This window comes from Solea solea, chromosome 12 (assembly GCF_958295425.1).
Source record: "Solea solea chromosome 12, fSolSol10.1, whole genome shotgun sequence".
NCBI classification, from domain to species: Eukaryota; Metazoa; Chordata; class Actinopteri; order Pleuronectiformes; family Soleidae; genus Solea; species Solea solea.
This window is the reverse complement of record NC_081145.1, coordinates 23,165,795-23,186,920: the sequence shown is the minus strand read 5'-3', so window position 1 is coordinate 23,186,920 and position 21,126 is coordinate 23,165,795. Positions and strand designations below refer to the sequence as shown.

The following is a 21,126-nucleotide window of genomic DNA, read 5'->3' as shown; positions in this document are numbered from 1 at the left end:
GGACCCACGAAATAATTAGCTACAAATCACAAATTAGGTGTGAAATCTTCTTTTGTAAAAAAGTTTTGGGGTGGGTCTAAAAGTGAAGTCAGAGTTGGTGAGGAAAACATCACAAGTTTATCAGTAATAAAATAGTTTATGTTTGTTTGTCTGACTGTGAGCAGCGGATGGACAGGGATCGCACTTGTATGTATGTATATATGTATGAGTATATGAGAATGCATACATTTCAACATTGAATGTATAAAATATAGTAAATATAGCAACACAAATGTGAAACTTTTTGTGTACAAAATGTTATGTACACGTTTGTAATGCGCCAACAGGCAATTTTGCAAAAAAGACATTTGCAAATCAAACACATGAATAATCTATATGGTTGAAAGGAACATGTACTCAATCTATATAAATGATGTTAAAGTTAAATTGTGGATCTGTATGTGTGAGTTGCCTCAGACCGTAGATGCAGTTCACTCAGTCTTTCGTCGTTTGGGCTGACGGAGTCTCTCTGCGATGAGAAACTGTTCGATTTTGTAAATCTGAGCTCTGAATGATGATTGCTGCTCCTCTCTCTCCTGAGAGAAGGAAGTTTCCCAGGCACAGTCTGAAAGTGGGGCCACTGTTGACCCAGGAGCTCTGCTGCACCTGGAGTTAGGGGAGACTACAGTGTAAGCTACTGTTGACATATATACAGTACATAACATCGTTATTAACTCAGGTAAGACTATTCCCCTTAATTGATAGTTAAGACTTTTTCTTAAGTGTGATTGAAGTACTGACACATAATCAGCACTGCCTACACTGTGTGCTCCCCCTGCTGGGCCTCCTGCCGGGCCTCCTGCCGAGAACCAGCATATGACAGGCTTGTTCACTCTCAGGCCATGTCCACACAATTTTAGTTTTTTGCCATTTTGAAAAAGTTTCAGCATAGTTTCAGGAAATGTCTCTTATTCACAGGAAAAACCCCAAAACCACTCAAAACACTGTAGTACATATGCCGAGGCTGTTAGTGGCACCGCAACGCTGCTACTCCAAAAACAGAGAAGAAGATGTTGTACATATTACAATGTATATAATCACAGAAAGAGACTGAATGAACCAAGCCAGGGGGAAAGTTAAGCAAATAAGACAAAAAAACAGGGTTGCCAACTTGGTGACTTAGTGACTTTTCAGAACCCTGGCGACTTTTATTTCCAAAAAAGTAGCGGAAAAGGAAATGGCCATGGATGTATTATAATCAGCCGCATGAGTGAGTGTCATCTATCTCTATTTACTGACCGTCTGACTGTAGACACACAGAGAGAGTAAGGGGGAGAAACACAGTCACAGAAAAGAACAAGCTGTGGATGTGCAGTGCAGCTGACCCTGAGCGGAACTATCACTGTTCTGTATTGTTCATTCAGTGAAAAGTGAAAATAGAGTCTGTGAAAATGATTCAGTTTCACTGTTAATCTCCAACACGTATTTTTTTCTTCACCCCCTCGTGTCTGACAGCCAAAACTGACGTTTGTAAAGTGCTCACTCTCCTGCACCACCTTCCCTAAAGAAATGTGAGTTTTAGCTCATGAGAACACAGGAGCTGCTGGTCTGCTGCGGCCGTGTTTGGTAAAGTTTATGTCAATTAGGTAAATATGAAGAAGGCTATCAAACAAAATAGTCACAGAATAACACATTTGAAATTACTGATGGAGGCAACAGTGGATCAACAACACAAAGCGACACAAACTTTAGTTTACAGTCAGAAATAGGTTGGAGAGAAAAAGTTCTGTTCTAAAGATATCATAGACTTATACCAGCATAGATTTTATTAGGTGAGCTTTTTATCAAGTGGCTAAAATCAGCTATTTTTACTGATAGCATATCTGCTTGTCTCAGGCTGCTGATTATGTATCCATACCTCATACAACCAGACTTCAGAATACCTAAACTAAGCCTTTAAAGTAAGAAAATTTGTCCTGGTTTCAAAACAGAGGAGATTTACCCTGGAGTGGTCGGCCACATCTGTCCACTGACTGTGCTGCTGGAGGCAGAGACTGGGAAAGAAGTCAAAGCAGCTCTGTTCTCCTATAGGAAAATAATACATGGAACAGTAGAATCTGAACATTTAAAACAATTCACACATTTAGAACTATGGAGATCATTATAACAGCACATTCCATTCTTTCTGAAACCTCCTGAGGAAAGTTTCTACTGAAAAGGACATTTACTGATAAAAAAAAAAAAGAAAAAATGTAGCGCAGACAGAAACCAGTGGCAATGATATGCAACAGTATCAGCTCAGAGAAAGTAGCCAGACCCAGGCTGAACTCTGTGTGACTTCCCCAGTCTTTGGAGTCCACAGAAAATAAAGGCTTTGGCCTTTACACTACAATTTGTTAAACTCTCAGACCAGCGTTTTTTTCCCCCTCATTCTCAATCCATGTTGCACTTTATCTTTCTCAATTGCCAACACCTGGATTTTATAAAACACAGCAGTGACAGTTTACGGTGATGGTGACAAAGGAAGGAATGAGAGCGAGTGAGAGAAAGAGAGAGAAGTGGAACAGAGAATTAAAAAACAGAAGTAGCTGGAGAGAGAGAGTGAGTGACAATCTATGATGAAGTGAGAGAAGAAGAGAGAGGGTGAGGAGATGGATAGAGACTGAGTAAGTGAGAGAGGAGAGGTGCCCAAGCATCATTAGGTAGATTTTCTTCCACAGGTCATTCATCCTCTGTCTGTCTGGCTGTCATACGTTGGAACGTCCATGAGTTCAACATTCATCAGCTTCATCCTCTCACTCAACATGTGACTTCTTTACTCCTCAGATATTCTGTACATACGTCTGTACACGTGTGTTGGCCAGAGCCAGTGTTTGGAACAGTCTGATGTCTCGTTACAGTCAGTTTCATATAAAAGACACATTTGTAAAGCTTTGGCACAAATTTCACCCAAGGTCAATTCAAGACACTTTGGTATGAAATGATGAAGCTCAGGAGGTGTGGAACAGGAAAAACGACTCCAAGCCCATTTATTTGATAGAGAGAATAATCTTTTTTAAGATCCTCTGAGGCAGATCCTGTTTTTCCATGACTGTTCAGACCTGGTAACATGCGTCCTTCAGGTGTGAAGGCAACCAATGCATCCTGAATGTGTTTGGATCACAAACTTTTTTATCTCTATACATCTTATTTTTTTTTAGATGTCTTTTCTAGTGGTTGCCTTTGTCTCAATTAGCCTTAAAAACTATTTTCCAACTGATATATGTTTTTGTCAACCACAAAAACCACACAAAAGATCTATGAGTACAATTTCACTGATTAACACCATTTAAAGTGGCGTCTTACTCTATAGCACTGACCGTATCTGCTGCTCTCGTCTCTCTGAACGTCTCTCCCAAAGCCTTCCACTCTCCCTGCTGGTGTCTTGTGGAGGAAGCCGGATTCCCAGAGACACTGGAGGCATTCAACAGATCCGACGCTCTGGTAATTACCAAGGGGACTGAGAGGAATGAGGTGAGATGGCAACAACAGCAAGACGAAGGTTATTAGTGTGAGTAGTAGTATGAGATACAGATGTACAGAGAGTTCACTGTATAAGGGGCTCCCGATGGGGCAAAACAAACACGGCTACAGTTTTCCACAATTGCATGTTATTTTTAACTGAATGGATCACACAGGCACAGCCATCACCTTTGCCCTGCTTGCTTCTGGGGAACATGAGTATTCTGCTGGGAGGATGTCTGAGGCTTCCACCAGACCCACTCTTGTTCTGCTCAGATCCCTGAAAAAGTGCCAATGTTGGTCTATGATATCTTAAGAATATGTTTGCTGTTACACATTATCTCATTAGACAGTGTTCTAACTGTAAACTGAAGTTTGTGTCCACTCACTCCACACACCCAAGTCCATAGAAAATCAGCAATTTTACATCACAGCACACAGGAGATATTGATCCACTGCTGCCTCCATCAATGCATTCAAATATTTTCCTGTGTGACTTCAGTGTTTTAAAACTGTAAGTGACACAAACTTTAATGATTGTCAAAGGCTGTTATCACTTTGAACTTTGAAATAAAAAATAAATAAACAAGCTGAAAATGCAGATTTTCTCTATGGATTTTCTCTTGGTGTGTGTGAGTGACTGGTTTCCAAACTTCACTTTCAAATAAGGCTGCAACAATTATTCGATTAATTGATTCTTAATCAATTACTCAATTAATCGTCAACTATTTTGATTATTGATTAATTAGTATTTAAATAATTAGAACAAGCTTTCAGATTTTTCAGTTACTTAAAATTTCTGGTTTCTTTGTTCCAAATAACAAAGAAACTGAATAATAACCGAATAATCAAAGGTTTAATTGGTTATTAAAATAATCTTTAGTTGCAGCTTAGTTTGAAAATTATACTTTTAGTTAGGGACTGTATGAGTGAAAGAGTGAGTAGAAAAGGCTATTCTGGCAAATGCATTACTGAAGACACAAAAAGAAATAGCTATATGGCAATCAGACTAGGATTAGTATTAGTTAAACTACAATGACATATTTAATGAATGTAATGCCTGTTCCTCTTGAATACAATACCTGAGCAAACTGATGCAGGACTGGGATCAAATCAAACGACGACCTGGGTCCAGTTGAGGCGACGGACAGTTTCATATCAGTGTCACTTTTAGATTCCTTTGTCTCTCCCGTGTCCTCAGCGTCCATTGTGATATCAACAGAGACATCCGTCACAGCACATTCTTCTACAGGTTCTTGGACGGCATCACGGTCGCAGTTCTCTTGTGTGACCACATTTGAGTGATGCTCCCTCTTCGCACTAGAATCATCATCATCATCATCATTAGTTGCCAGAAGCTTGAGTCGTTTGCTCTCTTGCTCTAAGACTTCCTGACTTTGAGGACATGTTTGCGGTTCTACCGTGAGTTTGGCTGAAACACTGTCTTCACTCACATGTTTATGACACACGTCGCCTGACTGCTTCACGTTGATGGTAATATCAGAAGGTTTATCGCTCTCTATTGTTTGGCCTGTAGTTGTCTCTGATTCTTGGATAGTGACAATAAACGCTCTTTGAGTAATTACTGGTGCAGAATTTGTCTGTGTACTACAAACCATGGCTTGACTAAGAGGTTCTGAAAGTTCAGCTGATTTATCTGCTGGTGTTTCCCTTGTGGTTTTCTCAGAAATTTGATGAATTTGGCTTTGCAAATGAGTTTGGACCTCACCAGGACAGAGGTTTTGCTCTTGAAAGACAGGATCAGGCCCATGACTGATGCTGTCACCAAAACTGAGTGACTGTTCTTCTCTTTGAGTACCACATGCTTTGGTCACATGGCTGGAGACAGCATCCAGCTCACAGAGACTTTGTGAACAGTCTAAAGGCTCACACACAGCCAGTGAAGGCTCAGTGTCCATGAAGTCAGTGACCTGAAGTGTGTTGCTCTTCTCTGTAGTTGTCTGGGTCAGTATCAGTGTTTCCAGTGTGTGCACTAGTTTCTGTCCTCTCTCTTTTGCTCCTTCTGTCCCTTGTCCCAATCCTCTATCTCTTGTCTCACTTTCAGGGTTTCTGGTGTTCCCAGCATCCTCTGCTGAACCCTGGCCGTCCTCCCGTCTGTCTACTGTACCACTTTTCTGGGTCATGACTGTTCCTCTCTTCTCTTCAGCACTTCTTTCCTGGTTTACATCCTCTTCTTCACTCCTTTCCTGTTCTTTTCTGTTGCTCTTTTGTTGTCCCTCATCATCCTTCCCTCCACATTTTTTCTCATTCATCCCAATGCTCTCGTCTTCATCATTTGTGTTTTTTAAACCTGCAGTCTCTGTGATTAAACTGTGGTCAGGGTTTGGCACAGATGCAGCAGAGCAGCCTTTGCCAATGATTTGATCATAGTCAGACACAGAGGAAGTGGTATGAGTCAAATCTGACACTGCAGCAGGATCGTTCTCACTGCTGGTGATAAGTGAGCAGGTGAACAGGTGTGAGGCGTTAAGGGACTGTTTGGATCCAGACTGTGGTTGCTGCTTTAGGACTTCTTGTCCTGAAAGAGAACATACTGTCCCTGTTCAGAAAGTGAAATGTTTTCCAGCTGCTTGTCAAATTACAGCGTATGGATCATAAAAATGGCATAGCTTCATCACAAATATAATAACTCTAAAAACATGAATATTTTATAGTGTTTAATGGCGTAATATCCTGTATGTATATGTGCTGTGTGTTTATATGTAGCTGGCTGACCTCCAGTTGCTTCAACAAGCTTGGTCACAGCTCCTGTATCTTCAGAACTGTCTGAGTTTTTGGTCTGAGAGGTCAAGTGAGAGCTGGAGGTGAGTTCATTAAGAGGGGAGACCTGTGCAGAGGAAAATCACATGTTCAAAGGTACAGTTGGTGTTGGTAAACTGTGAAACAAGTAAAATAAGGTCTGTGAAGATGTGAACATGTTATTCTGGCCATATAAAAAAGTTAAAAATGAAATGAAACAGCTTTATATACAAACGTGTTATATATTTTCCTATTAAGCCCCATCTTCACTAGTCAAAAAACTATGGAAATGGGTACAATCAACATTCACCACCATGTCAAATGACTAAGCAATAGATGCTGGTTTGTATTGGTTGTAGCTCTAAATGAAGGTGAACACAGTAATTCTGCCATATACTACCTGTACTACCTGACCGTGGTAGTATCATCACCGTTTCTGCAGCTTTTATTTCATGATGATAACATGTGCAGTGTTCAAACAGCAATCTTGAAAGAAGAATTCCTTTTAAGATATAAATATGTAACTATGGAGACCTTGTCAGTCTTGTCAATAGTGCATGAAATCACCAGAAGAAAACCACAGAAAGCCAAAGTCCACTACTGCAATGTCAAAGAAGTAAATCCCCTTCATAACAAGTTTACCCCTGATTACAAAAGCCCACGTAAAAGGTAACCAAAACCTGGTCCTAATGAGACAGAACCTCATTTCTGAGGAACTGGTTAAGTTTAGGGCTAAGACTTGAATTGTAGTTAGTCTAAGATTAGGCGTTACCTGATTACGGTTCAGGTTTACGAATAACCCTTTTTTTTAGGCTGTCCAAAAGAATGAAAATCAATGCAGTGTCCGGAGGAGAGCAGCTGGACAAACCTGTGTGTGTGTGTGTGTACCTCTAATTCAGATATATGCTGTGCCTGTGCCTTGGCCAGAAAGGACAGTTCAGAGTGTTTCTGATGAAGCACATGATAAGCTTCTTTCAGTGACTGAAGGTCTTGCTGTTCACTCTTGGTAGAATCAAGCAGCGTTTTCTTCTTTATAAACACAAACAAACATATAAACACACACATTATAGACATTATTTCTCTCTTATGTTGAATTAAAGCGACACTGTCGTCTACCTCTTTGTGCCAGCTCGTCTTTGAGGCAGCGTAGCTCTCCATCAGTTGGGCCACCTTATCTTCCGCTGCCTTGCGTTTGTCTCGCATCACTTCATGTTCCTGCTTAAGGGCCTGCAGTAAAATTAATCACCCATGGGATTTTTAATGCAATACTAAATTTTTATGTGTTTATTTAACATGAACAGAAGGTCTTAAACAGGGCAGGGAGAAAGAGAGCTTCTTGCTAATACAAATCAGTTGGCTTGTGACATTTTAATCCTGATTTTAATAATTTAATGAATGAATGGGTGAATTAAAAAGAAGAGGGGGGCACGGAGAGGAGAAAAGAGAACAATAAACTGTAAAGCCATAAATGGGGAATAAACACACTAACTATCACTCAGTTCCATAATTCACTAATGTCCATATTCACAAATGTACATGTTGTGATATACATCACATCCATCTCATTTACGAGACCAAAAGGTGGCCGTCATTTATTTCCGCACTTGTGTAAATTCACGCCATAATCGTTTAAATGGACCTGAAAAATTCCTCATTCACTCCAGTGTTGGACCAACACTGAAGGTGGTACCCCTCATCTCATATGATTCAAAATCATTTTGACTGTATAGTTTTATGGAAGCAGTTTTTTCCTTCCAGTGCAAACTTTATGCAGCTACTCAGAAATAAACAATTAACTGTACTTCTATATAATAATTATATTGTTTTGTCCGTCAAGTCACTCTAAAGGGATGCTTTACACATTAATTATAGCCTATAAAGGCTGGAATTATAACTATGTCAGTCTCTGGATAATGTTTTCTAAGATTTGAGCTTTATCTTCAGAGCACTGGTGTATGAGAACATCAAAATTCCAGATGATTTGGGAGGAGGCATTTTGTTTGGTGAATGTTATTAAAAGAATTTTCATTTTGTAAAGCTGTGCACATGTGAGATCAACTTCTTCTTGTCTCTTCTTTAACATCTAACTGCGTCTTAAACTGCAACTTATCAAATTGCAAAAATAAGCAATTATAATTTATGCATCCATAATTTCATCCATCCAGCCACTATCTATACCACTTATCTTCTGAGGGTCGTAGGGAGCTTTGGTTCAGTGTGTCAGATGACTTTGTATTTCATTGATATTAATATTCAAATAAAAGAAAAATGCACTAAAACCAAGAATATTAATAAGAAATATCATATCATATTTAATGGATCAATGGAGCTTCCCTGACATGGCAGCTACTGAAAAAAAAATGAAAACAATATGGTTAGGAGTCAGTAGCTCACATGACATGGAAGTCTTTGAAAGAAATAAGTATTATTTCATATTAATATGCACAAGAAATACATTTAAATAATAAGTATAGAATTAAGCACTAGATTCCAATTCAAAGAGGTGTTTTCTGTTATTCTAGGGAAGAAATACAAAATGTAGAAAATAACAAATGCACTAAAATGAAATGATCGGCACTTATGTTTGTGGAATTAATAAAGGATGAGAAACTCTGACCTGGCACTGCTCTCTTTGTGTCTGCAGCTCAAGCTCGACTCTGCTTATTGTTTGTGTCTGACTCAACAGCAGCTCCTGGGTTTGGTGCAGAGATCTCATCACCTCCTAAATAAAACAGCACATACAGTACATACAATGTAATGTTGGTATCCACCGCAAAACTACATATCCCGCTACAGCTGCACGAGCAGCCTGGCTTAGTTTAAGCTTGGGTATTTGTGTCTTTCATTAAATAAAAAAAGCATACATTCCAAAAAACCCAAGCCTTCATGTTTTTGTATTTTCTTTTTTTCCTTTACCTGCTTCTCTGCTCGCACAGCTACATTCTCCACCTGGAGTTTCTTGTTCATTTCAGTTTCCTAAACATAAGAAAGAAATGCAGACAAATATTAAATTATTAACTTTCTGGTGTGATTGAGACCAGTAACAATTCACTTTAGCTGTAAAAATATAAAGGAAATTATTGTTATATATATTGTTAATATGGTGTATATTTACTGTATTTTACCATGTTCAGTTTTTGAAGCAGCTTTTGCATTTCCTGCTTTTCAGCTGTGTGACTGTGAGACCTGTCATGTCGGACCGACATCACCTGGGCTTTGATTAGCTTGTTATTCACTTCGTCCAATTCCTAAGAAAACAATATACATTCATTAACATTTCAGGTTGTGACAGGTGTCACAGGAATCTGTTTTCAACAAACCTTTGTCATGAAAACAATGGTGGCCTCTTGTTTTTTATTTGCAGAAGTCAGTTTGTTGTTGAGCCTCATGGCCTCATCAACTGTAATATCATATGAATAATGTTATAGTCTTATAACGCTATATGACAGATATATGATCATTGTTGTTAATCACAGGTTAAAAAGGACACAGGGGATTAAAATGTCGATCACTTAATTTAACCATACATAATTATATTAAAAATATGAAAAACACTTCATAAATGATTGCATTTATAATAATAAAACAATATATTTCTACTCCAATAACTACCTCTACATCTATTATCACAAGGTGGCAACAGCAGCAAGAAATTAGTTAGTGAACTGCATGTGTGATGAAATTTAAGAGGTTCCTTGAATGCATCATGAAGCTGCTCAAAATGCTGTATATCCTGCAGATGTGATGAACTTTACAAGGGTGTTTGGATGTACATGTATCGCATCAGCTCTTATGCCCTTAAGTTTAGAAAATTAAAATAATTAATAATATAGAGAGTAATATTCCTATCAAATATTTGGACAGCATTTTTGCTTATAATGCCCTGCCCTATTATATTATCTTTTTTTTCTGCCATAAATATGAGGATGGCGGAACAGCAGGATTTTAATTGATTTAAAGAATATAAAAACTGAACAATTAAAGAATTATATTAAAATATACTACTGCCGATGTCTATTGTATCTTAGATCGCCTATTAAATAAATCTATCTTTTTTTAACTTCCCAAAAAAATAAACAACAAAATAAATAAATGCAATATATCTCTTAGTTATTTTGTTTAAAAAAAGTTAGGGTTTTTTTTACTGGAAAGAAAACAACTGCCGGAACAGAATTCTTTATATGTGTATTTATACTATTCTATTGACTGGAAAGTGAAGATTTAAACCACTCACTAACCCACACCAAATGTCCATATAGAAAATCTGCGATGGAAGCTGCTGGTCTACTACATCCTTGTTACTTTATGTCACTGAGACAAAGAAAGTTAAACAGAGAAGTCCCAAGTGAACTCAATGATGGAGGCAGCCGTCTGTGTCTACAATTTGTTACCATTTTGCTCCAGTTTCTCATGTGCCTGTTTGACCACGGCGCACTGCCTCGACAGAGCCCCAAATCGCTTCTCCACTTCCCCCAGCTGGTTCAAGTGACTGTCCTTTGACCTGCTCTGCAAGGCCAGTTTCTGTTCCTGTGGAAAAGACACAGATGGCACAAAACACTGAAACGAGAATGAACTACATAAACACGAAAACTTGTTTCTTTTCTTCACAGCAACAATTTCATTTATTTTGAAGGCAAATAATTGTAAATAAAAAATCCACAGACCAAAATGAAAAAAAGGCTCTAGAAAGCTTCAAAGGAGCTTGTAGGATGTTGTGAATTGTTCAGTGGGTTAGTGCCTTGAATGTGGAAAAAACATGGATGCTCTTTTCTTAACAAATATAGGTCACTCTACTCGACTAGCAACAAACCATTACAAGTTTACACTAAAAGTTGATGTGCAATAAAGTGTGACAGGAATAAAATACTAACCCTAGCTTTAAAAATGCTGTATTTATACACAAAATGGTGCTAAATCTAATCCATTGCCATGTATTTATAAAGCACATTTAAAACAATACAGCCCTTTGCAGTAACAATGCAAAGCATTTCAGAACATAAAACACCAACAGAGCACGTCTCACATTCAAAGTGTAAAACAAAACCTAAGACGCGCTCAGCAATAACTCACACTGTGTCGAAAGGCCAAGGAGAATAGATGTGTTTTTAGGAAGTGAGGAAGCCTGTTCTACAATTTGGGAGCTGCTACTGCAAAGGCCTGATCCAAGGGCCGCTAATCAGCTGATCTCAGAGATGTGAAGGAGTGTGCGGCTGAAGCGAGTCAGAGAGGTGAGGCGGAGCGAGGTCGTGAAGACACAAACAAAAGATCTTAAAATGGATTCTGTAGCTCACTGGGAACCAATGGAGGGAAGCCAGATTGGGGTAAATATGCTCATGACTGCCAAAAAGGCTGAGGGGCAAAAGGCAGAGGGATATTTTATCATATTTTATGGAAACAGCTGTCAAGTGATTGAGAGTATGAGGGCTGAACACGGCCTGTGTCTGTTTTTCAGTGGGATGAAGGGTATCAAGTCAGCTCACGCCTCAGAGCCCATTATCGCTCTTCAAACTGTCCTTACAGTTTGATTGTGTGTATCAAGCTGATCAGATTCTCTTCCCTCTCACTCATTTCCCCTTTCATCCTCACTCCCTTCCAATACACTGGCTCTCCTCGACTCCCTCTCATTCTGCTGAGCCACTGTTATGTGAAGGAGGTTAAACCGAGCGAGGCTCAGTTATAAAATATTTTAATAGAGACATTTTCCTCTGCTGTGCTGGCAGTTCAAAGTGTCACACACTCCCTATCTGTTACTCCTGATGAGCTCTTCCCTCCAAAGCCATCCCTCCTTAGCACCAGTCCCTCGTCCTCCTCTTTTCATTTTTCTCACTCCCACCAATCCTCTGTCAACAGTTTGTGTAAGTGGAAAAATCCTTCCTTACCAGCTCGTTTGATTTCTTCTCCAAGTTGTACTTCAGCAACTGCAAAAGAGCAGTTAAAGAGAAATCAGAGAAGATAAAGGTTTTCCATTCTGAGGGTTACAGAGTGTGAAACCTCTCTTTTTCTTAGAAAAATTAAGATGATGTTACACTCACTCAGAATTTTGTCACATATTTATATACAAAGCACATACAGAAACTTCAGGTGATTAAAATTACTGCACTAAAGGCCAATAATAACTTTAAATATTCAGAGTTACTATTGATGAAGATAATTATACTGGAAAAACATTAAAATATTTAAGATAGTTAAGTTATTTTAATTAATTTGACTGTTTAGTCTAAATGTATTTTGTCACTGCACTAATTTAATGCATGACATTAATATCAGCACATCACATTAATTATGATAACATACATTTTATTAAGTGAATATGTACAGTAATTCAGGATTTAATATATATTGAGTGACGTACAGTTAAAACAATAACAAATTATTTTATTATTTTAGGTAAAAATGTATTAATTACTGTAAGAATTCATGATATTATTAATTCATTATTGCAATATGTTTAATACATATACAAATATGTTATATACATTTAAAGATAAATATAATGTACTGTATGATTTCTTTCTAAAAAAAAAATTTAAATATATATATACATATATTGTAAATTGTATTTTGGGAAAGAAATTATAATAATAATAATAATAGAATAAATTCTGTTGAAAAAAACAACATATCATTTGTGTAAAGCAAATATTAAGAATTTATTTCACCCACTGTGATAACACTGTGTTTATTTTATGAAAATCCGTCATTGATTTCTCTACAGATTTTTGTCAGTTAAATAAATGCTTTTAATGATCATTCAAATGAAAAAAACACAAAAAGAGAAGATATTATTTTACCATATGCAGCCAGTGATAGTGGCTGTCAAGGTTTTTTAATCTTAATTCATCTTAAACGTCTTAATACGACTGAGAAGCAGTGTCTACATCTGCAAACATATTTTTTTGAGTATACATTATAATTTAAAGTCAAAACAAAACCCTTCTATAAAAATATATTTGATTGTATGGAAAATCAAAAGGGTCACAACCTACGTATAAAACAAATATTACTACAGCTATTTATTAACTAACTGCAAGGATGAATTATTTAGATTTCATTATGGATTAAGTGAAGCATACCGTTCCAATTTAGCACTTCATCAGAGTACGGCAATTAAATCACTTCAATCCCAACTGCCACTGATGCGAAAGTGTGTTAAATTAAAGAAATGCACCAGACTGTGTCACACAACAATGAACACAAGTGGGCCTCACTTTAGACAAACACCACCGTACGTGTCTCCCAGATAGAATATCAAAAACACTCTCTATTGTCTGTGTTACACGGCCGGGCTGTTAAAGTGCAGCGGAGCGTGGGGACGGTCGTACATCACCTCTGTGGTGTCACAGAGCCTGAAGACGAACAAGACTCTGAGAGACAGGCTGTGCTTCCAAACCCTCCACACACACACACACAGACAGAAAGAAAGAAAGACTGGGTTAGGAAAATGCAAGGAAGGAAGGAAGGAAGGAAGGAAAGACTGGGTTAAGACAATGCATCAAAACCCTGCACACAACTGGAAAGAAGGAGGGAGGGAAGTAAGGAAGTAAGGAAGAAGCAAGGAACATAGGAAGCAAGGAAGGAAGGAAGACTACTTTGACTCTGGTCTTATAGAAATATGATTTAGTAACATTTTTACATATATTTTTCAGTGGAACTAACACAGTAATTCATTTCTTTCTAATGTCATGTAAATGTATTGAGTGTCTGACTGTGTGAGTCGTACACACAGACATACATTTATTCCCAGTATGCATTACTGTACATCCCAGTGTAAAAAGCACCAGAGGATCTTTTTTTTTTAAAAGAAGAGACCGAGAGTATTGTTTATCGGAGTACCTGCAACGACCTCAGCTCTTCTTTTAAGTTGTTAATTTCCTTGTCCTTCAACTCAGCACTGACCTGGTACTTCCCCTGAAATGTTATATTATGAGTGACAGAAAAAGAGCAATAAATACTAAAGTACAGTTAAAGAAAAGAATCCAGGGCTGGAGATTGTGCAAGTGAGATGAGTGAATTTACGACTCTGCGTGAAAAATGAGTATCAGGTAGACATTTTGGAGAATACGCTCCTCATACCTTCTCCTCCTCGATGTTTCTGATTTGGGCCTGAAACTTGAGGGAAGACAAAGGGTCGATTTAAGGGATTGTATAATGTCTTGTTTGGTTATAAATATGTAATCATAGAAACAAACCTGCTTCTTAACGCTGGTGAGTGACTCTGAGTGCTGGTTCACAGCTCTTTCAATCTGATGTTGAAGAGCTTCCTGTCGCATAGGAAGAGACAAAAATCTATCAAAACAATTTATTATTTTTTTTCTTTTATAAGATCAAAATGAAGTTTTTTGTTACGGCAGTGATTCTCATTTTGTGTGGACACCATTTGTATCCACGACACAGAGAAGAGATTATTTCCATGAATGAAAAACAATAAGAACTTAACATAAGTTAGACAATTTGTGGTTACAGTTCTACTTTACATTACATGTCATTTGGCAGACGCATTTATCCAAAGCAACTTACAATAAGTGCATTTAAACATTTGGGTACAAACAAGAGCTCGAAGTAAGCACTTTATAGTTTGGCTATATATATCTTTTATATACTGCGACAAATGATTATTATTTTTTATTTTATAATGTTTGATGTGTTTGTATTATCGGTATTTCCCCAAAACCTCAAAATGATGATGCTCTACAATGTCTTGCGTGGTCCACAAACCAAAATTATTAAATTTAATGGTTTCTTTACATCTTTATTTAAACATATTCACATATTATTTTCATTATTTGAAATACAGTCAAACCGAAATAAAAAATAGTAAAAATGTCACAATAATAATTTTGTTTAATGTCCTTTGGATAACGACTTTGCTGAGTCTTTGGCCGTGTTATTTTCTTTGTGGTCGTAGAGTGAACATTTTGTAATAAACACTAAATATTAAAAATGCAAATCCAGACTCACCTTCTCCCACTCCAGTTCTTGTTTCTCCAAAACCAGTTTACTGATCTGATCTTCAAAGCGTGTCTCAGCATCCTGCACCAAGGAAAAAACACCTATTTTACTATTTACTTAATACATTTAGAAAACAATTGCAACTTCATTATATTACGACAATAATTGTAATAAATAACTGAGGCTCAAAAACACACTCAAATCACTTTAACTTGCCACTTTGGTAAGAAAGATGTTGAAGATGGAGAACATGGGATACACATTTTTTAGTAAACATTTTAAAGTGAAAAACAAGAATATTAAAAAAAAATAAGATTGTCATAAACCTTTGTGTTTCACGATCTTTTTTGTGCAATTTGTGTCACATATTTTTGCTGAAAGAGAGGAAAGGAGGAGCGGCTATTTCTTCCTTTTTTCAGATTGTTGTGCTCTATCTTTTTTAGAAAATAGTAATGACGTCGGGACATCAGTGACGTTGGTACACGCCACACGATGTTTGGACATGGGATTTGAAGTATTCCAACTCGCGCATTTAAAGTAACAGTTCTTCCGTCACACTGCATCCCTCTGCTGCCCACTGTGATTTGCGATGACCGCATTGTTGCACTACAAATTTTAATTTTAGGCCCCGAAATGACTGGACAGACGCAGGCTCCCCCTTGTGGCACCGTAGAGAAGATGATGTGAAGGAGGACATGGTTTAACAGAAGAGGACAACAAGGGAGAGGACAAGATGGGGGCAAATGATCTGCTGTGGTGACCCGTAAAAAAAAGAGGCCTTTAGAAGAAGAAAAAGAAGAGGTCTTGCATTGAACAGTGGTCTGTTGCTTTCATGCTTAGTCATTATTTTATACAGTCACACAGATGAAACTCCACCACCCTTTCCACTTCTGGTGACAATTTTGTCTCAAATATTTGTGAATATGTCAATTTAGAATAGTTTTTCTGGGAGATGAGTCTGGTGGGGCAGTGGAACAGTGCCACACACAAACAGAAATTCCATTATATCTTCCATTCTGTGGGCAGATAATTCTCTTTTTTTCCCCAAAACTGCTTTAAGTCTCCCTGGTTCATATCCTCCGTATCTTTTGTAGAAGCGCCCAGAGAAAGAGGAACATTAGAAGGGAGGTGATATTTATGGAAAGCCATCCCTATCCTCCCTCTTCCCCAGGAGAAGGCAGGTAAAAGTCAATTGCTCTCTATATCCACAGGACTTTTTTATGTGCATGTGGGAGCTGCTTAACTCACTGAGTTTATTTTATAAGTTCCTATTAAACTATGCTACCAGCGTGCCACTGCACTTAAAAGAAAGGAGTGCACAGGAGATAAAGCTGTTACTTTTCCACAGAGGAATAATTAGTGTGTGTGTGTAATTACTTTTATATACCACTGGGACTCTATTAAACTGAGCGCGCACACACACACACACACCAAACCAATGGGACTGGAGTTGCTTGTGAGGACAACATTGACATCCACCAGTTCCACGCTGCTTGAGGTTAAGGTCATGCATTAGCTATGATGTTTACAGTTAGGATAAAGGGACAGGGGACACATGTTTGTCTCTAATGAGTGTGTGTGAGCATACGTGTGTTTAAACATATAAGCATTTGAACCCATGAAAATAAAACAGGTTAATGAAGGTTGATGGCACTCAAACCTAATCTTTGTTTGAAATTCATAACTTCTCACATCATATATTTGTCATGGTTGATCATCTCTTTACTGTTATATTGTTGTTCTGAATTGACGCCTTTTATGTGGCAAGAAGCAAAAACTAAAATGTGATTTAGTAGGAAGACGTGAAAGTTTTCATTTCACTGAGAATAACTTTATTTTTATATCTTTGAGGTCTTTTCCTGTTTATGGTTAAATCTAGCAGTTTCCTACATTACCACAGTGTCTAAAGCAGTGGGCCGTACCATATTAAAAAAAAAGAGAGACAACCCATTGGAATTTGACCTGCTCAGGAATGTCCGGCACCATCATGACATCCTCTTGCTTCTTAACCTCTCCACCCAGTGAAGAACACAACTACAAAGTGCTGCTTTGATAACAGCAGCGCCTGAGGAGGATCACACTGATAAACCATCTTATGTTTGTATCCCAGTAACATGGCTATAACAATAAAAACTAAATGACCAACATCCCATTTTTGCTCCTCTAACCTTTAAGCACACTCTGGACGTGTCGTCGGGTTGAAAGCACTGGCTGGAGGGAACAATTTTTTTATTTATTTCTAATACTTTTACAAACAAATTTACTTTCTACTCGTTGGTCAAAGGCCAAAAGGCTTGTGTGTGTCCAATCTTAACACACTGTGCTTCAAATCCAGCTGGTTCTTGTCCAGATAACCAGAGGGCGCAGTCGCTTTTCTCTGAGGACTAAACCAATTCAATAACCATTTCTGCTCTTTAGCCAAATGGACTATGTTGATGTGTCACATGCAGGTACACAGGATGTCATCAATTCTCAAAATAATCTCTTTTAGAGCTATGTATCCCATGCATCAAATAAATAGGAATGAAGAAGGTACATTTAAGTTATTATATTATTACATCACAATCACAAATAAGGGGGAGAGGCAATTAAAAATTAGCAAACTGGGCATATTTCTGCTATGGCCAACATATTTCATTAAATGTATACTTTTAACTTTTTTTTGTCCGTGATTTACTTTGATCACGTGGAATGTAAATATTGTTCAAAAACGGAAATGTAAACAATCACATGGGGCATCATTTTGTACGAAACAGCTTTGAATTGTGATTTTAAAAGACAATGCATACAAAGCCAGATACTTATCATATGAGGTGCAAACATAAAGAGAAACATTTACATTGATAGGACTGTTGTGATTGTACATTGTTGTGAGCTGTTTGTTTCTGATTGATTGTACACTTATGTTCGATTGTTCCATCTTTCTTACATAAATGTTACACCCTAAAGCTTTAACATTAAAGCCATGTATGTAATTGCAACTTTACCTTCCTGATATGCAGCTCCTCTACAGCCTCCAGAAGATGGGTTTTAAATTCAAACAGCTGTAGCAAGATGGTACCTCCACTTTCCGTTTGACAGGGGGCGCTGGACAGACACAGTTCAGGTTCTCCCACCTGAATAAGAATAATGAATGTGTCAAATTTAAATATTATTGACCTAATCCATCTAAAAAAAAACAAAAAAAACAAAGCAGCTTGACTCAAATTAAGTCATATGGTAAGACAAGAAGAACAAATAAGAAAGAAAAATGTGAAGTATGTTATTCTCCAGTTTATATAAATAAATACACATTATTCACTTTACAGGTCTTACTAAAATTTCTGAAAACAAGCAGAGAATTTGTCACATTTCTAAGTAAAAACCTGAGATGAGTGTAATATCTGGTAATTATTTGTAATAGAGGAAAAAGATTTGAAGATTGCCAAACACGCCAAGTTCCACCAACATGAATTATGACTATGATTATGACCTCCATGCTGACGCCCTCTACAACTATTTTTCCAATGTTTATTTATTTTCACAATCAAGAAAATGTATATCTCTTGCAACATGAGAGTAAAAAAATATTATATAAAAGTTAGAAATGAATAAACTTTCAGACTTTGTCACTGACATTGTTGTTGGGACTGAGTGTCCCACGGTTTTCATTGTGATCCATGCGGTTGTTTCAGGACAAGATAAGGCACCACTGGGCACCTGCTGCCTGTTAATCAAGACAAACACACAAAGATGAGAAGAGGTTAATAGAATACACTGTTAAATAAGCGCTAACACTCTGCCGTTCCACTTATACTCTTCTAATTATGTCCTCATCTGCAATTTTTACTGATAGATGACTTTATTAGAAATAATAGTCTGGCACATTAACGCCGCATAATGTTCCTCAATCACTACAATCTCACTTAATGGCTTTGAAATGACCATTAGGCTTTTTTCTTCCTTTGTTTTACACCAGTTCCATCGCAGTGAGAAGATTACACCTTGATAAGCCACCGGGGTTCAAATGAACCAGCCCATTGACACTAATAGGGGTCAGAGCAATAACACTGAGTGAACAAATTGTGCTGTCAATGCTTTTGAAATTATCTGGGTTATTTAATTTGACCTGTGTGGACGGTCTTCTGCGAGTGTCTTGCTTCCCCACAGCATGGCCAAGAAAGTGAGTGACACACATTGCATTCACGCAAACACACACCTAGTGGGAAATATGACTATTTAAGTGGGAGGTCTCCACTAGCCACTGATCGCTTAATAGAACAGACCTTTTTTCTCCCATTTAACCTGCGCTGCTATCAATCATGTTGGAGAATTAAATGATCCCTGCTCGAATTGGCTACTATCATAAAATGACACTGTGACCCCGGCAGGCAGAGGAGGAGGAAGGGGATGTGCAAACGTGTGTTAGTGTGTCCAAGTGGATGATGCGTGTGTGCGTGTGTCTTGTGTACACACTGTGTGTGTGTGTGTGAGACTGTGAAGGAGGGAGTAAACCACAATGTCCATTTGCTTCTCCTGTGTTTCAGTTGAGCAGGTATTAACCACCATCGCTATGCCATGAAAAGACAAATTAAAAGACCTGCCACAACATGATGTCTGCATTACCTTTGGTTGACTTATGTTAGTTACTATGTAGTACACTCAGGAGATAAAGTTCAGCCAAAGAATTTAAGTGAGGATATTATATGTAATCACAGTGCAGTGAACAGTGTAACTAGAAACGACTGCAGTACTAGTGTTAAAGCAGCAGCATCTAATCCAGAAACCTGCTACGTGAGTCACGCTCACGCTTCCTGTTAATCAAAGAATTTAGTTTAAAATACTGCCAAAATACAAGATGTTGGAGATTATGTGGAGCATATGTGGCTGATTACTTACACATTTTCTGGGGTCGCCCCTCAGTCAAATCATATGGGCAAGAAATAAAGAAGTGCATGGATAAAATATTGAAAGCAAATCTTCCACTAACATTAAAGACTTAATATCTGGGGGAAAATGGACATTGGACTAAGACGTTCATGAGACAAGTACAGTATATGTTCAGGATAATGTTGATTGCAAGTAAAAGGACTAGACGGAACTAGATGGAAAAATGACTTTCTCAAATGGAATAAATGTTCCAGCCCCTATAAAAGAGATAAATAACTCAACACTCAAATAAACATTCATCACCATTTGAATTTCTCTAGAATTACTTAGAACTTAGTATTACATGTTTTCACGTTGATAAAAGTTTACTAAATGGAGACTGGAATTAATGGAAAGTGAATTTAAAGCAACAACTTCGTTGTTAATGTATTTAAAGCTTGAATAAAAGCTAAACTATGAGGGAACGTTAGCTTGCTTTAACCTGCAATTTGCTAGCATATCATAAACAAAAAAAACGAATTTTCTGATCCATTAATGTTAAGAGAAGTTGTTTTGAAATGTCGGTTTTACTGAATATTAAAATTCTCTCTCACTTTAAGTGAGTTTATGCGGGAAATGGGAAGTTTTGCATGATATACATTACCTTTGGTAGTTAGCGGCAGCAGCTAGCATACGTCTATTTAATCTTAGGCAGGAATGGCGTTCATCCGGCGAATTGGTTCCCCACAGCGCCCTCTTGTGCTTAAACTCAGAAGCACATCGTCATACACAGATCATTCATCATGTGCTTTACAGAAATAAAAGAAGCACAAAAAAGCAGGCGCAACGATTAAAACATTACGTGTAGAGCAAGTTTACTAAATATATATTTTTTCACAAACTAAAATGATATTAAATATTAAATACAGTTGAGAAAAAGGCAAGAAATTGTAAAACCACAAATTGAATGTAACAGGGAATATTTCCAGACATGATTATTATGAGGTAAAAGCAGCAAACAACAGGACCTGTCTGTGTATATTTTGAATTTAGAAACAGGAATAAAAAATATACTTGTAAATGTTACTG

At 37.6% G+C, this 21,126-nt stretch overlaps 1 protein-coding gene across 3 annotated transcripts; it reads right to left on the bottom strand.

The window, feature by feature from the left end:
* Positions 1-303: 303 nt before the first annotated feature.
* Positions 304-20,809, bottom strand: LOC131469533 (myosin-1-like). 3 transcript variants are annotated; one of them, XM_058644564.1, is made up of 21 exons: positions 20,702-20,809; positions 18,806-18,895; positions 18,177-18,305; positions 15,199-15,270; positions 14,430-14,501; positions 14,314-14,349; positions 14,074-14,148; positions 12,120-12,158; positions 10,632-10,767; positions 9,561-9,640; positions 9,366-9,488; positions 9,157-9,216; positions 8,858-8,962; positions 7,357-7,467; positions 7,129-7,269; positions 6,217-6,328; positions 4,563-6,040; positions 3,670-3,760; positions 3,339-3,478; positions 1,982-2,064; positions 305-645 (listed from the first exon to the last, which is right to left on the bottom strand). In XM_058644564.1, the coding sequence occupies exons 2-21, from the start codon at positions 18,848-18,850 to the stop codon at positions 471-473; spliced, it is 3,303 nt and encodes a 1,100-aa protein (XP_058500547.1). In that variant the 5' UTR covers positions 18,851-18,895; positions 20,702-20,809; the 3' UTR covers positions 305-470. The 3 variants fall into 3 exon arrangements, with proteins under 3 accessions (XP_058500550.1, XP_058500547.1, XP_058500548.1); XM_058644565.1 differs by having other exon boundaries at positions 4,563-6,019; XM_058644567.1 differs by lacking the exon at positions 1,982-2,064 and having other exon boundaries at positions 304-645.
* Positions 20,810-21,126: the final 317 nt, after the last annotated feature.

What these genes read in the sequence shown, in the direction of transcription:
- LOC131469533 (XM_058644564.1), bottom strand. Translation starts at nt 18,850, where the DNA reads ATGGATCACAATGAAAACCGTGGGACACTCAGTCCCAACAACAAT. An exon ending in AAGAGCTGAGGTCGTTGCAG is followed by an intron (nt 12,159 to 14,073) that starts GTACTCCGATAA and finishes GCTCTTTTGCAG; the next exon opens with TTGCTGAAGTACAACTTGGA. An exon ending in AGACGAGCTGGCACAAAGAG is followed by an intron (nt 7,270 to 7,356) that starts GTAGACGACAGT and finishes GTGTTTATAAAG; the next exon opens with AAGAAAACGCTGCTTGATTC.